Below are 16,916 nucleotides of genomic sequence, written 5' to 3' on the forward strand. Positions count from 1 at the left end.
AGAGAATCTCTACCGCTCCTGCTGTCTCTCGAGAGTTGAAAACAGCAGGTCTGGGACAGGTAGCACGTCCGGTGAACAGGTCAGGGTTTCATAGCCGCAGGCAGAACAGTTGAAACTGGAGCAGCAGCACGGCCAGGACACCGAATAAGACAGGAAAAATACTCCAGATATAACAGACTGACCCTACTGCAGCATAAATACTGGAGACTGAGACAGGAGAGGTCGGGAGACACTGTGGCCCCATCCGACGATACCCCCGGACAGGGCCAAACAGGCAGGATATAACCCCACTCACTTTGCCAAAGCACAGCCCCCACACCACTAGAGGGATATCTTCAACCACCAAATTACCATCCTGAGACAAGGCCAAGTATAGCCCAGAAAGATCTCCGTCATGGCACAACCCAAGGGGGGGCGCCAACCCAGACAGGAAGATCACGTCAGTGACTCAACCCACTCAAGTGACGCACCCTTCCTAGGGACGGCATGGAAGAGCACCAGTAAGCCAGTGACTCAGCCCCTGTAATAGGGTTAGAGGCAGAGAATCCCAGTGGAGAGAGGGGAATCGGCCAGGCAGAGACATTTCTATGATCTGTGGATAAAAAGATAAGGTCCTAAAACAATGCTTCTTTGTAACATCACTTGGTTGGATTAAAAGAAAAAACGGTGATTTTCAAAACCTGTAACAAGTTTCTAGACTTTTGATGACTTCATTGGTTAGAACTTTTTAACTTTGTATTTACTTCTTCAAAACATAGAATTTTGCCGTTTTCACATACAGTGCATTCGGAAAGTATTCAGACCCCTTGACCTTTTCCACATTTTGTTACTTTACAGCCTTATTCTAAAATGGAGTAAACGTAAAAATGTTTTCCTCATCAAGCTACGCACAATACACCATAATGACTAAGCAAAAATAGCTTCTTTTTTTTTTTTTGCAAATGTAGAAAAAAATATATATCACATTTACATAAGTATTCAGACCCTTTACTCAGTACTTTGTTGAAGCACCTTTGGCAGTGATTACAGCCTCAAGTCTTCTTGGGTATGACGCTACAAGCTTGGCACACCTGTATTTGGGGAGTTTCTCCCATTCTTCTCTGCAAATCTTCTCAAGCTCTGTCAGGTTGGATGGGGACCGTCGCTGCACAGCTATTTTCAGGTCTCTCTACAGATGTTCGATCGGGTTCAAGTCCGGGCTCTGGCTGGGCCACTCAAGGACATTCAAAGACTTGTCCCGAATCCACTCCTGCATTGTCTTGGCTGTGTGCTTAGGGTCATTGTCCTTTTGGAAGGTAAACCTTTGCCCCAGTCTGAGGTCCTGAGCGCTCTGGAGCAGGTTTTCATCAAGGACCTCTCTGTACTTTGCTCCGTTCATCTTTCCCTCGATCCTGACTAGTCTCCCAGTCCCTGCCACTGAAAAACATCCCCACAGCATGATGTTGCCACCACCATGCTTCACCATACGGATGGTGCCAGGTTTCCTCCAGATGTGATGCTTGGCATTCAGGCCAAAGAGTTAAATCTTTCAACAGACCAGAGAATCTTGTTTCTCATAGTCTGAGAGTCTTAAGGTGCCTTTTGGCAAACTTTAAGCTGGCTGTTATGTGCCTTTTACTGAGGAGTGGCTTCCGTCTGGCCACTCTACCTTAAAGGCCTGATTGGTGGAGTGCTGCAGAGATGGTTGTCCTTCTTGAAAGTTCTCCCATCTCCACAGAGGAATTCTGGAGCTCTGTCAGAGTGACCATTGGGTTCTTGGTCATTTAAAGCAAATTGCCTGCAATTCTACTATTTGAACTCACAACAGTAAATTGAGACCCCGACTGAGTTCCATATATGGGGTTTTTATGGGGCCCTAAGTGACCAATTATGTCGCTTATGCCTGGAGCCGGCCCTGTTTTGAAATAAATAGCTTATACTTTTCAGTTTATTGAGAAGTCATTGAAAATAAATGCCCTTTTTTTATTATTTAATTATAATTTTAGATTATTTCCTGAATTGACTGCCAAATTCTAATTGAGCTCAATGCTGGTATAAATACAGTAAAGTACACACGCACACAAATGTTTTGAGCAAAATAGTGTTTTTTTAAAACATCTGCAAACTTTGAGGAGTAGACATTCAAGGAGTTGGTCTGATGGTCAAATGTGATGTCATCAGCCTCCCCCTTGAGGAGAACAAAAGAGGGAAGGCCCACCCCGCCACTTGTGCCATGTCATGTCTGACCTGGACCATCTATTGAGATGTGCTTTTTGTTACAGGGGCAGTGCAGTCAAAAACGTGATTTTCCTGTAAAAAAAAGAAAGAAGATATTTCCATGCTATGAGATCGAAATAACACTCTGAAATTGAGAGAATGATGATAATGGCCTTTCAGTGTCAGCTTTTTTGGGGAAAAAGTGCCTGGAATTTCAACCTCTTCAGATGGGATAGAGTTTTTGGCCCACGTTCTGATCTGATTATTCTGACCAATAACCAGTCATTTTTATTTGCATATGTATCCTTCTACTTTAAAGGGGAAATAGGGTAGGCTCGCTAGAGTTTAGATGATCCTATCCGCCAATCAGTGCTGTTTATGTAAATATATTTAAAAGATTATCATCACGCCCACACGATCAGACTGAGCATTTCAATGACAAAAGGAGGCTCAGGGAAATAAATGATTACAAATGTATTTTGAGTTAATTTAATGAAATAAACACACACATTGATTTATTATACAGTGATGATTAAAAAAATATACTTAATTGTCACAACTGTCACAACTGTCGGAAGGATTGGACCAAAGCGCAGCGTGTTGAGTGCTCATCTTCGTTTATTAGAGTAAAGTGAACACTTAAACAAAATATAACACAACGACATACGACAGTTCCGTAAGGTACATAGACTTTACGGAAAACAACCACCCACAACCCACAGGAAAGAACAAGTATGGCTTCCAATCAGAGACAAGGAAAGACACCTGCCTCTGATTGGAAACCATACTCGGCCACACATAGAAAAACGAACATAGAAAATGAAAACTAGAACATATCCCCTGGAAACAAACAAACCCCAAAACACACAAGAACAACACCCCCTGCCACGCCCTGACCAACTACAATGACAAATGACCCTTTTTACTGGTCAGGACGTGACATTAATAAACTTAACCACATGGATTTTGGATTTTGGATTTTCATTAGAATCAAAAGTACCAATGCAAAGTTACACCTCACTTTTCAATTTTTTTTGTTATTACATAAAACTGATCAGAATTCCAAAGAATGCCGATGTCACGCCGGAAAAAACATTTGGGGGGTGTGACGTAATATGGAGTACCCGGCAAGCCAGCTGTAACGGCAGTTGTATAGAGGGGACCAAGGCACGGCGTGTTGAGTGCTCATGATTATTATTTAATGAAAAAAATGAAACACTTTACAAAGGAACAAAAACGACAGCAAACAGTTCCGTCAGGCAACAACCACAAAACGGAAAAGAACTACCCACAAAACACCATAGAAAAACCTCCAACTTAAATATGATCCCCAATTAGAGACAACACGAACCAGCTGCCTCTAATGGGAGATCATCCCAAAACTCAACATAGAAATAGAAAAACAAGAACTAAACAATAGAAACAACAAACATAGACTGCCCACCGATATCACACCCTGACCTAACTACACAGAGAAACACAGCTCTCATAGGTCAGAGCGTGACAGTACCCCCCCCCCCCCCCCAAAAGTTTGGACTCCCGGCCGCAAACCTGAACCTATAGGGGAGGGTCCGGGTGGGCATCTGTACTTGGCGGCGGCTCTGGTTCGGGGCGTAGCACCCCCACTGAACAATCACTGGTACGGCTGATTAGCTGTCCTATGTAAAGTATCTAGAAAAGCGAATTTAAGTGGGACCATTCTACTACTCTTCTCAAATCACCGTAGTACGCTACTCTTATCACCCCACTGAGAACCATCAACACGGCTGGATAGCCTATCTTCAAAGAATCATCTTCCAGAGCGAGTGAAAGTAGAGTGAGCTCTGAAGTTCTGTTCAGGACTACACGATGGGTCGCCGGATGCCAAGCGACGGCAGAGGAGTGCAACAGTAGGATACGGGTAGGGACCCCTTTTGGACAATCGGAGCGTTACAAGCTTTCCCGCGAAAAGGCCCAACACCCTTTCCAAGAAGGACTGGTTCCGACAGAAATACACAAAGAACCAAGACATTCATAATTTCTTACTCCAAACGGGTGGAAGTTTGTGTGCAAAGTATATGATTACTGTGAGAGAAGTTTCTAAATGTACCAAAGTATTACGTCTCCGTCCCTCTCTCTCTTGCCCTCTCCATGTCTTTTGTAACAAGCCGCCATTTTGTATCAGTCCACTAGGGACCTGTGTGTATGTTTATCCTGTGTTACAATTTAGTTAGCTAGTAAATTTGTAGTACTAAATCATAACTAAGGCTGGGGGTTTTGCAGATGCAGGAGGTTGCGACTGTTCAGAATGACGATATGATACGAGGTTATGATTAAGAAGTTGACTGTTAATGGATGTGATAGGACCTTTTAAAGAACTGCTCTCGTGGTGCCCCAAATTCTAATGAGTTTATTGTTACATGATTGATTTAATTGGGTAACAATTAAACATAGTTGGTTGATTAGATAAATAACTGTCACGGTTGTCGTATGGATCAGACCAAAACACAGCGGGAATATATTTTATTTTGAAGGAGAAACAAATAAATACGTATACAAAAAAACAAAACAAGTCCTTTCAGGTGCACAAACACTAAACAAGGAACAACTACCCACAAAATCCCCCAGAAAACACCCCTCTTAAATAGGACCTTCAATTAGAAGCAACTAGAAGCAGCTGCTTCCAATTGAAGGTGAACCCCATTAACTAAACATAGAACTAGACATACTAGATAAACATAGAAATATACTAACATAGAACATAGCCCAACACACCCCTGCCACGTCCTGACCAAACTACAATAACAAATAACCCTTTTACTGGTCAGGACGTGACAGTAGTACCCCCCCCCCCCCCCCCCCCAAAGGTGCAGACCCCGGATGCACCTTACACAAAAAAATAAACACAAAAAAATAAACCCCAAAACAAAAATAATCCCAACCTAAAGGGAGGGAAGGGAGGGTGGCCACCGTCACCGACGGTTCTTGTGCTACACCCCCCCCCCCTCCTACAGAGGTGGCTCAGGCCTTACTCCCCAACCTAACCTGTCCACCCCCGCTTATTAAATATTACCCCTCCCGAAGTCTCTGGGCTATGGCGCATCACTGAAGACCTCGGGCTGATGTGTGTCGCCGAAGACCTCAGGCTGATGCGCGAACCTGGCTGCGCCGATTCCGGACTGTGGGCCGTCTCTCTTGGCTCCGGACTGTGGGCCGTCTCTCTCGGCGCCGGACTGTGGGCCGTCTCTCTCGGCGCCGGACACTCTGGACGAGGCACTGTCGCCGGACACTCTGGACGAGGCACTGTCGCCGGACACTCTGGATGAGGCACTGCGCACTGAAGGCCTGATGCGTGGGGCTGGCTTAGGAAGCGCCAGACTAGGGACACGCACCACAGGGCTATATGCTCATCCTCATCTCCGCCCATGTCCATCCTTCTTCATCGTGCTCCTTACCCCGCTGCTTGGTCCTTTGTTGGTGGGTAGTTCTGTCACAGTTGTCATATGGATCAGACCAAAACGCAGCGGGAATATGTATACTCATCTTTTTATTTTGAAGAAGGAGAAACAAATACGTATACAAAAAAAGAACAAAACGAAACAGTCCTGTCAGGTGCACAAACACTAAACAAGGAACAGCTACCCACAAAATCCCACAGAAAAACACCCCTCTTAAATAGGACCTTCAATTAGAAGCAACTAGAAGAAGCTGCTTCCAATTGAAGGTCAACCCCATTAACTAAACATAGAACTAGACATACTAGATAAACATAGAAATATACTAACATAGAACATAGCCCAACAAACCTCGAAACACTCTAAACAAACACCCCTCTCAAAACAGAACATAGCCCAACAAACCCCGAAACACTCTAAACAAACACCCCTCTTAAAACAGAACATAGCCCAACAAACCCCGAAACACTCTAAACAAACACACCCCTGCCACGTCCTGACCAAACTACAATAACAAATAACCCCTTTACTGGTCAGGACGTGACAATAACAGTCTAAAGATTAATGAAAGTAAAGTCACAGCATCACCTTATTACTCTCAGAGCATGAGAAACAAGATTCTCTGGCCTGTATGCCAAGTGTCACGTCTGGAGGAAAGCTGGCACCATCCCTACAGTGAAGCAGGGTGGTGGCAGCATCATGCTGTGGTGAGGTTTTTCAGCGGCAGGGAGACTAGTCAGGATCGCAGGAAAGATGAATGGAGCAAAGTACAAAGAGATCCTTGATGAAAACCTGCTCCAGAGGACTCAGGGCCTCAGACTGGGACAAAAGTTCACCTTCCAACAGGACCCAAGGGCACTGTATATTGACCCCAATGTATGCCATCTTGGATCCCTCAAAGACTGTTCCTCCTATTCCCCAGATGACTGGAAATAAACATATATATTCAACCAACCTGACTAACAGACCTGACTTAAGGCCTAAACCTGCTGCTATTGAATTACCCAATTGTGTGTTTACAAAAGGTAAACATCTATGGGGTGCAGTGTTGATCCAGTTTAGCTTTTGTCACCTTTTCAACTCAAATAATTCAACCAAACATTCCCCCTTGTTTGTAGACCAGAGGGGTGGATGCCCCTGTTACCTATCCCTGCATCTGGTAGTGCCGAGGCTCATGGAGGATTGGTTTTCCACATTGCAACCCTTAATGGTGAGTGTGACTCAGATTCCCTAGAAGAGGCGATGCTGCCCACGGCTGGTTCAAATCTAGCTAGCAGATTGATGCTCCATTAGTCGTTACAGGATAGGTACTGTTTGGTGTAGGGCGGAGAATTTTTGACCAACATTATCTAAGCCATACTATCTTTGTTCTCAATTCGGCCAAACATGCATCTTCTAAAATGTTTTTCATTGCTCCATGAAGTAATCTTCTCTTATTAATTAAGACAGGTGAGTCCACCCCAAAGTGTCTCATGTCATGATGACTCTCGCCTGTCTCGATCAATGACAGAAGATTTGAATGGCGGCATACACATTGTTGGATTACTTCATGGAGCAAAACAATCATTTACAGTATTTTAATACTGGAGCATTTTTTTCGAAATTCAAACAAACCACCTGCAACTGGACACTGACATTTTAGAAGATACATGTTTGGCTGTATTGAGAACGAAGATAGTATCGCCAAGTTAAGGTTGGCTGTAAATGTGGTGCTATGCCAAACAGACCCTATCCTAGAAATTCCATGATTTTATGTTTATTGACAGTGTCGGAAAAAACAGTCCCATGCGCCACTCCAGAAACGAAGTGTTCAATTGGGTTGAGAGCTCGTGACTAAGATGGCCATTGCTTATGGTTTACATCGTTTTCATGCTCATCAAACCATTCAGTTACCAGTCGTGCCCTGCGAATGGGGGCATCTTCATCCTATGAGAGCATAGCCATGGGAGCCAAAATAATGGCCTGCCCAGCATTTTTATACATGCCCTTAAGCATGATAAGATGTTAATTAATGAATTAACTCAAATCAAATTGTATTGGTCACATACACGTGTTTAGCAGATGTTATTATGGGTGTAGCGAAATGCTTGTATTTCTAGCTCCGACAGAACAGTAATATCTAACAAGAAATATCTAACAATTTCACAACATATACCCAATACCCACAAATCTAAGTAAAGGAATGATGAATTAAGAATATATAAATATATGGACTAGCAATGTCAGAGCGGTATAGACTAAGTTACAGTTGAATGGACTACAATACAATATATACATATGAGATGAGTAATGCAAGATATGTAAACATTATTAAAGTGACATCATTAAAGTGACTAGTGTTCCATTTATTAAAGTGGCCAATGATTTCAAGTCTGTGTATATAGGCAGCACCCTCTAATGTGTTAGTGATGGCTATTTAACAGTCTGATGGCCTTTTTCAGTCTCTCAGTCCTAGCTTTGATGCACCTGTACTGACCTCGCCTTCTGGATGAGAGCGGGATGAACAGGCAGTGGCTCGGGTGGTTGATATCCTTGATGATCTTTTTGCCCTCAGGAACCACACCTGTGTGGAAGCACCTGCTTTCAATACATTTTGTATCCCTCATTTACTCAAGTGTTTCCATCATGAAAACATCAACTAGTGCAGGGATCATTAACTAGATTCAGCCTCAAGACAATTTTTTTCTTGAGTGGATGGTATTTGCAACATATTGCAGTTATACTGCACTCTAACTGCAGTTGTACTGCAGTAACATAATTACAAATAATTTGCAAAGTGCAAATTAACAGCAAGAAGCCCATACGGATAAAATATTTAACTAAAACAGAATAATTCCAAACCTTGCTTACATTTGTATACACTCACATACTGTATATTTCTCTATTATGCGTGAGAATACTTCGTAACAGATTTCCAAAATTAAAATCACTTGGAGCTGATCTTTTATGTATTTCATGTCCAACAATAATAAAAAATTAATTTAAAAAAATCTATTTCTTTTGCACAGAAAACTTGGGGGGCAACATAAAATCAACCGCGGGCCGCCAGTTGGGGGACTATCTTCGTTCTTTATTCGGCCAAACATGCATCTTCTAAAATGACATTTTAGAAGATGCCTGCTATGAAAATATATATTTTTTCATTGCTCCATGAAGTAATCTTCTCTTATTAATTAAGACAGGTGAGTCCACCCCAAAGTGCCTCATGTCATGATGACTCTCGCCTGTCTCGATCAATGACAGAAGATTTGAATGGCGGCATACACATTGTTGGATTACTTTGATGACTTACTTTGGTAGTGTAGAGCATGGGTATTCAACTCTTACCATACGAGGTCCGAAACCTGCTAGTTTTCTGTTCTACATGATAATTAAATGCACCCACCCGGTGTCCTAGGTCTCTAAACAATAAAAAAAAAAATGTGTGGAACTGGCTTCAAGGTCCAGAGTTTAGTTTGAGGGGTGTAAAGCATAGCACAAAGAATTTGACCCACCAAATGTTTGGCTCCGTGAAGTAATCCAACAATGTGTATGCCGCAATCTTATCTATTTCAAATATTCTCACTGATCAGGAAAGCTTGTTTTGCTTCATTCTGTTGAGCCATTTTCTTTGGCCAAATTAAGTTCCAACTGTAATGCTGTGTTTGCTGTAATGTAATAGCCTGCTTGTATTTTCCCTGTAAACAATAGCTTGACTGACTTTTGATATTACCCTAATAAAGTTGAGAAACTTTTGTGAAGGTTTGGTGTGGTTGTTATTAAACATTTTACTGCAGTGTGCTTAATCAGGGTCACACAGAGTGTTTCTTGGTAGTCTTAAACAAAAGTATACACCTCACACCAGTGGAGGCTCCTCAGAGGAGGAAGGGGAGGACCATGCTCCTCAGTGAATTTCATACAAATAATAATAGTGAAACATTAAAAAAGTTATCATTTTTAGATAACACTATGCTAAATATATTTACATCACCAAATAATTGAGTAAAACACACTGTTTTTAAATGAATGTCTACAGGAGCCTCAGCAGCACTCTATAGGGTAGCACCATGGTGTAGATTCTGTCCTCCTCTGGGTACATTGACTTCAATACAAAACCTAGGAGGCTCATGGTTTTCACCCCATCCATAAACAGTAATTATGATCATTTCCGGAGGACGTCATCCAACCTATCAGAGCTCTTGCAGCATGAACTGACATGTTGTCCACCCAATCAAAAGATCAGAGAAGGATTATAGTACTGAAAGCATAAGCTACAGCTAGCTAGCACTGCAGTGCATAAAATGTGTTGAGTAGTCGACTCAAAGAGAGAGAAAGACAATAAATAGTTGAACAGTGACACTAATATCTCCCAATGCCTAAAACCGAGGAGAAAATAAAAGTTGATCAACTCATAATGTCAACCTGTGCATGAGAGGAAGCCAAGCCTGCCCAGTAACCTTTGCTAACATTTCAGCATAATAAAGGCATAGAATAGTTCTCATAATGTGCAACCAGATTATTTCATAGTAATGTCATCTTTATCGTAATAATGAGCTAATGGCTTATTTCGTTATAACGAGTTATTTAATTATTTTGTATTAACGCGATCTTATCTCGTAATAATTATAATAAAAAAATCTGAGTGGCAGCAATACCTCACTGTCCGTTGCAGACTTGACAACATGTCCACAACACATGGCAGCTGGGTGGCGGCCCACACTTTATTGTCTCTGGGCAACTGGACATCATTGGCAAAAGTGGGCATGCAAGTAATCCATACCCAACCCATCCATACTCACTTCCAAATCTTGTTTTGGACGAGACTGACTTTATGACCAAAATTATCCTATGTACACTTTGTAGTCCATTTTGACACGATTATGAATATTTCTGACTCATATCAATGCCACATAGGCTGTTAAGAACCCACAAGTTGGTTCTACGAGGCAGTCCCCTTTTAATCTTTCTGTCCCTGTACAAATACTTTGAAAATGCATTATTGTTTGCTTCTTTCCATGAGCTAATCACTGATCTGACATGACTGAGTGAAAGCACTCCACCATAATAAAAGGTTAAAAAGTGTTTAACCATTTTCTTTACCGATAGAAACCACTATCTCAGTTTTATTTGCACAATATTAAATCTGCACAAGATTACATTTGCTTGATGTTACTGTTCAACGATATTGTTGCAATGAAAACCAACTGATCCTTTTGCTTTAGGAACTATGGCTGCTTTACACAGGCAGCCCAATTCTGATATTTTTCCCCCCAGTAATTGGTCTTTTAACCAATCACATTAGATCTTTTCACAATAGCTCTGTTTCATTGCTGATCTTATTGGTCAAAAAACAAACAAGCGAAAAAGAAAGATCTGAATTGGGTTGCCTGTGTAAATGCAGCCTATCTGATAATAAGTGAGTTAGGAGAATGGGATGAGTTCATAACGATTGCCAAATCAGTGACTGATCGCCTGCAGCTGGAGGTTGTTAACAGCAAACACACGGACGACAGTGATTAACTTGAGTGCTTGCTGGCAGGTATAAATAAGTCTCTTCGACTGAACATTATCATTCAATGAATACTATTTAGTCATGAAGGCTTACTTTTGGCATAGTGTGGTCCTCCTGGGCATGGCTGTTGCTACCATTGTGGCACTGGATGGTAATGTGTTCTATTTTCTTTGTGCATTCTGTTTTTGTTTTGGAAGTGAGCATTGACATAAAAAAATAATAATAATGGCAATGTTGCAGGAGTTTTATATTTGAGACTATAAATAGACAGCCTCTTATTTTCCTCCTGGCAGATCTGAAGGTGGACTGTGGCCGTGACTCAGTCACCCTGAGATGGAGGGTGGCCCAGTCACAGATTGACACCTCACTCCTCCGGCTGGGAGGCTGTTATCCAAGCAGTATCTCTGCTGGGGAGGCCATGTTTCAAGTGGAACTCAGTGACTGTAACTTCAGGAGACTGGTAGGGTTTAGCTAAAGTTATATCATGTATATTTGGATGTCAGCAATGGTGTTTAACCCCTATCCCTTCTACCTCACTACAGGTGACTGGGGACACATTGATGTACATGAATGAGCTGACCTATATGTCTGGTCCCAAAGCTCAACTGAAGTCTTTCTCTCATCTAGTGGTTTGTGCCTATGAAAGGTGATTTGTGGCTGTTTGCATACTCAAGAATACATTTTTCTATTTTATTGATGTTGCATCAAGTGTCCTAATGCTGGACTAGAACAAGTTTAACCATGAACTGACTCTTGGCTAAATGTTCTATCTATTTCCCTGGGTCTGTGTAGGCCTGCAGACTGGGCGCCTCGCATATTTGACCCAGTGTTTCATACATATGGTCAAGGAGATCTCGTCTTCCACATGGAACTTATGAAGGGTAGGTTTGACACGGCCTGAAGTACACAACTTGAATCCTGTAGATGTAAGCCTGACCACATGATATGTATCCTACAGATGACTTCTCTGGACCACATCTGTCTAGTGAATACCCCCTGGGCTCCTTCATCCACATCTCTGCAGCAGTGGAGCAGATGTTCCATCAGCCCTTGCTGCTACTGTTGGAGGAGTGTGTGGCAACCACAACACCAGAGCTGCAGTCTGAGGGCCTGGTGCACCCCATCATCACCAACAAGGGGTATGTACCACTGGGCTATACAGCAGGATGCTGTTAATGCTTTTGCTACAAGTGAATCTGGATTTGTGCAAAGAATCATTAGTGATTGTCAAATGTTTTGTTTTCCTCAGATGTCTTGTCGCTAGCAAGACTTCAAATTCAAAGTTTGAACCAAGACAGAAAGCCTCTGAAATCCGTCTGTCTCTGCAAGCCTTCAAGTTCACCGTTGGCAAGGAAGTGGGTGTACTAATCTACATGAGTGACATATTTGACACCTTAAATGTGCAGTAATATCCTTACTCTCTTCTCAGGTGTATATTCACTGCAATCTTTTGGCTTGGGACCCCAGTGGCCTTGACACAAGCAAGAAGGCCTGCCACTATGTGAAAGGGCATGGGTAAAAATAATGTGTACACGTTACAAAGACTAAATATTTAGAACTTTTAGCAAGTTAAAGTACTGATTACTACTCTGGTTTCATGTGTTTGTTTTCCCCCTCCAGTTGGGTGCTCCTCGATGACCCCTACCATAGTACACTCTGTGGCTGCTGTGACTCCAGCTGCGAGTCCCGGAAGACGAGTGGAATTGCATCAGGTACTGTTCTTTGTGCACCCCACTAAAATGTTTACTTATTGTCCCAGGGCAATAGACTGGGATGCCTTAATTTCTGTCCAGCAATCAGGTTAAATGTTTGAACTTCATCTTTTCAGAGAAACATGGGATAACGCAAAATGCTGTTCTTATTGGACCACTTGTAGTCATTGACAAATCACTGGCCTGAGAAGATTGAATGGTTTGCTTTTATTCCTCCCCAATTAACATTTGAAAGTTGTTGGATATGCATTATTTCATTGACCTGTAAGTCAGTTCTTGTCTTTGTTTCAGGTTTGAACCTGAGGCCAGCTGTGACTCCTGGGAGGTGGGCAGCCATCTACCACGCATGCCTGACTCTGTAGTGTTTGACTTGATTTTAAATAAATGTTTAATACTTACAATGTTGTCTTGGTTAAGTCTCTCATTAAGCATCTAAAGCTATAGTGAGTGGATGTTGAACTTGGTTTTGGGAGCAGGTCAGTGGCTAACATTGTGCGGTGATGGAGGATGCAGTGACAGTAAATTATGCATTTTAATTATAACATGCTAGAGCTCGGACAATTCAACTATGCTTACAGAGCAGAAACCCACTTAAATTTGTTCTTGCTCTAACCTGACGAGGCTCAAGTGCTCTCCTATAGCACCACTGCATTGGCAGAGTAGTCCTGGTATTATGCCTTGGCCGTTATGTTTCATGACTGAGCCACACTAGATTGGTGCTAGTGATTCTGAAGTAGACTACAACAGTGCCCTGATGCCTGCCGTTGTGAAAGCGTGACACAGCAGTTGAAGTGGCTATAAATGAACTAAGTGCAGCCTTCACTAGAGTTTAGTTATACTTGGCTGCTAACAAGAAGCCTGAGCCACAACACTCGGCTTGTAGGTACAATCACTTTGACATGGCTCCATTTCTTCCACTAGTCTTTCAGTTATATTTAACCTTTTACCAAGGTATCTGTTACTGTAGATAATCCCTGTGTACGCAATCATAGCGAACACCTTCAGTTAAAGGTCCTCAATTGGACCTTTTGAATTGCCCAAGAGGCACCAGTTTGAGTGCCATGGAGATTATTCCAACAGTAAAGTGTAAACCTAAGGCAAATTTACCCAACTCGGTGCAGATCAAAGGGATCACCAGTTAGCGGCAAACTTCCCAAGCTCATTTATGGGTAAATTCATTGTTGGACCATTGAGCACATCTTTCTATGGAAATGCGCACTGTTCAAAACCCTCTTGTCGGTGAGAATTTTGAAAGATTATTTCCAAAAATGGTTTGCTCCTACGACGGGTCCAACAATGAATTTACCCATAAATGGGCTTGGGAAGTTTGCCACTAACTGATGATCCCTTTGATCTGCACCAAGTCCAAACAGTTCTATTTTTGTTCCATCAGACCAGAGGACATTTCTCAAAAGTACGACCTTTGTCCCCATGTGCAGTTGCAAACGTATGGCTTTTTTATGCCGGTTTTTGAGCAGTGACTTCTTCCTTGCTGAGTGGCCTTTCAGGTTGTGGATATAGATACTTTTGTACCTGTTTCCTCCAGCATCTTCACAAGGTCCTTTGCTGTTCTGGCAGTTATTTTCACTTTTCGCACAAAAGTACATTCATCTCTAGGAGATAAAACGGCTCCTTCCTGAGCAGCATGACAGCTGTGTGGCTCCATGGTGTTTATACTTGCGTACCATTGTTTGTACAGATGAACATGATACCTTCAAGTGTTTGGAAATTGCTCCCAAGGATGAACCAGACTTGTGGTCTACAATTGTTTTTCTGAGGTCTTGGCTGATTTCTTTTGATTTTCCCCATGATGTCAAGCAAAGAGGCACTGAGTTTGAAGGTAGGCCTTGAAATACATCCACAGGTACACCTCCAATTGACTCAAATGATGTCAATTCGCCTATCGGAAGCTTCTAAAGCCATTACATCATTGTTTAAAGGCAGTCAACTTAGTGTACGTAAACTTCTGACCCACTGGAATTATGATACAGTGAATTCTAAGTGAAATAATCTGTCTAAACAATTGTTGGAAAAATTACTTGTGTCACGCACAAAGTAGATGTCCTAACCGACTTGCCAAAACTATAGTTTGTTAAAAAGAAATGTGTGGAGTGTTGAAAAATGAGTTTTAATGACTCCAATCTAAGTGCATGTAAACTTCTGACTTCAACTGCATATATTATACTTTTGGGGGGGGGGGGGGGGTCTCTACTATTTATCACATATTGCTTTTCAATATGCTGTCCTTATCTCATGAGCTCAAAGTGTTTACTGACAACTGGGATCTGTTTCCCCAGCAGTGTCAAAAGTATGTCTACCAGTGGCTGTCATCTCCCCAGGGAATGGGGAACACTGATGTGTTGTCAGATGCATCTTAGAGATCTTAACATGACAATACAATTTAACTGAATCCCCATGGGGAAATCCATTTTAAACCTCAGATGATGAGCAATGGTGTGCAACTTTCTGTATCTATCCTTACTCTTACAGCCACCTCTCGCTCACATCCTATTAGATTGAAGATATGGTTGCATGTACAGATGTAGGATCTTAATTTGACCACCATGTTGCAGGATTTCTTCAATGCAGGAAATGTAAAACGTGTAGTGTAATTGAGGTTTAAAAAGGCTTCTGACGTTCAGATTTGATTAATCCTAATCCATATAATTCCCATGTCCTGTTATTGCATGATTGTTTAATGCTGTAGCAAACTGGCTAAAATTAAGATCCTACATCTGTATGCGTACTAAAAAAACAGTCTGTCAAACAATGTACTATATGGTCTCAATTTATTCAATTCAGAGATGTTTTCACCCGTCAATAACTTTGACACACCCAGGCTCTGCTGAATCCCAGGGGATGTTCAGAGACAGAAACTCTACTCACCCTTGCAGTGAATTTGCATTCCTTCTTTGCTGAAGCGGGTTTCACGTCCCTGTCCTCTGTCTTGACATTCTTCTGCAGCTGACTAACTCTTTCCTCCAGTAGTGCCTTTGCTTATGGTCTCAATCCTGCCTGCTCCCAGACTCCACCTGGTTCTGCCACATCAATCTCCAACCTGAGCTCTCTGCACGAGCGTGGTAGCTTCAGTGAGTGGTACACACCAGATTACTTGATCTCATTAAAAAAATACATTTCGGCCACATTTTTATGCCAAACATTTTTTAAAGACGTCACAGAAATAATTCAACAGTCCACAAAGTGACAGCTAGGAGGGGTTGGGATCAGGGGAGGAAAAGGGTCTTCCACAACCATTATTTTCACACATTGCCATGTTCAAATCGTATAATTTCTAACCGTAAAAAAAATGACCAAACTGTACACTGAACAAAAATTTTAACGCAACAATTTCAAAGGTTTTACTGAGTTAGTTTCTTAATTGAAATAAATTCATTAGGTCTTAATCTATGGATTTCACAAGACTGGGAATACAGATATGCATCTGTTGGTTAGTTACCTTTAAAAATAAACTGGCCTCTCTTCCCTGTATGCAATTGTGTTCATTGTCCGTAGCTTACACCACCATGGGGAACTGTTAACAACATTGACATCAGCAAACCGCTCACCCACACAACGCCATACACATGGTCTGCAGTTGTGAGACCAGTTGCCTGTCCTACTAAAATAATAAAATCTAAGTTGGAGGTGGCTTATGGTAGAGACATTCAAGTATCTGCCAACAGCTCTGGTGGACATTCCTGCAGACATCTGCAAAATTGTGTTGTCTGACAAAACTGCACATTTTAGTGTCCTTTTGTCCCTAGCACAAGGTGCACCTGTGTAATGATAATGCTGTTTAATCAGCTTCTTGATATGCCACACCTGTCAGGTGGATGGATGATCTTGCCAAAAGAGAAACGCTCACTAACAGGGATGTAAACAAATTTGTGCACAACATTTGAGAGAAATAAGATTTCTGTGCTTATGGAAAATTACTGGGGTCTTTAACTTCAGCTCATGAAACATGCGACCAACGCTTTACATGTTGCGTTTATATTTTTGCTCAGTGTGTATTCATTCTACTGCCGTTTCTCATGATTGGTATCAATATATATTTTTAAAGTCCACATACAGATGGTAAAA

The 16,916-nt window shown here is 41.9% G+C and overlaps 1 protein-coding gene across 2 annotated transcripts; it reads left to right on the forward strand.

Annotated features, from left to right (window-relative positions):
- Positions 1-11,170: 11,170 nt before the first annotated feature.
- Positions 11,171-13,234, forward strand: LOC115169242 (zona pellucida sperm-binding protein 3). 2 transcript variants are annotated; one of them, XM_029724713.1, is made up of 10 exons: positions 11,171-11,272; positions 11,415-11,581; positions 11,664-11,767; positions 11,914-12,002; positions 12,080-12,260; positions 12,371-12,476; positions 12,551-12,636; positions 12,742-12,833; positions 12,950-13,032; positions 13,107-13,234. In XM_029724713.1, exons 1-9 carry the CDS (start codon positions 11,203-11,205, stop codon positions 13,018-13,020), a joined length of 966 nt encoding a protein of 321 aa, XP_029580573.1. In that variant the 5' UTR covers positions 11,171-11,202; the 3' UTR covers positions 13,021-13,032; positions 13,107-13,234. The 2 variants fall into 2 exon arrangements, with proteins under 2 accessions (XP_029580573.1, XP_029580572.1); XM_029724712.1 differs by having other exon boundaries at positions 13,125-13,234.
- The last annotated feature ends 3,682 nt before the right edge of the window (positions 13,235-16,916 follow it).

The sequence above is a fragment of the Salmo trutta genome, chromosome 31 (assembly GCF_901001165.1).
Source record: "Salmo trutta chromosome 31, fSalTru1.1, whole genome shotgun sequence".
NCBI lineage: Eukaryota > Metazoa > Chordata > Actinopteri > Salmoniformes > Salmonidae > Salmo > Salmo trutta.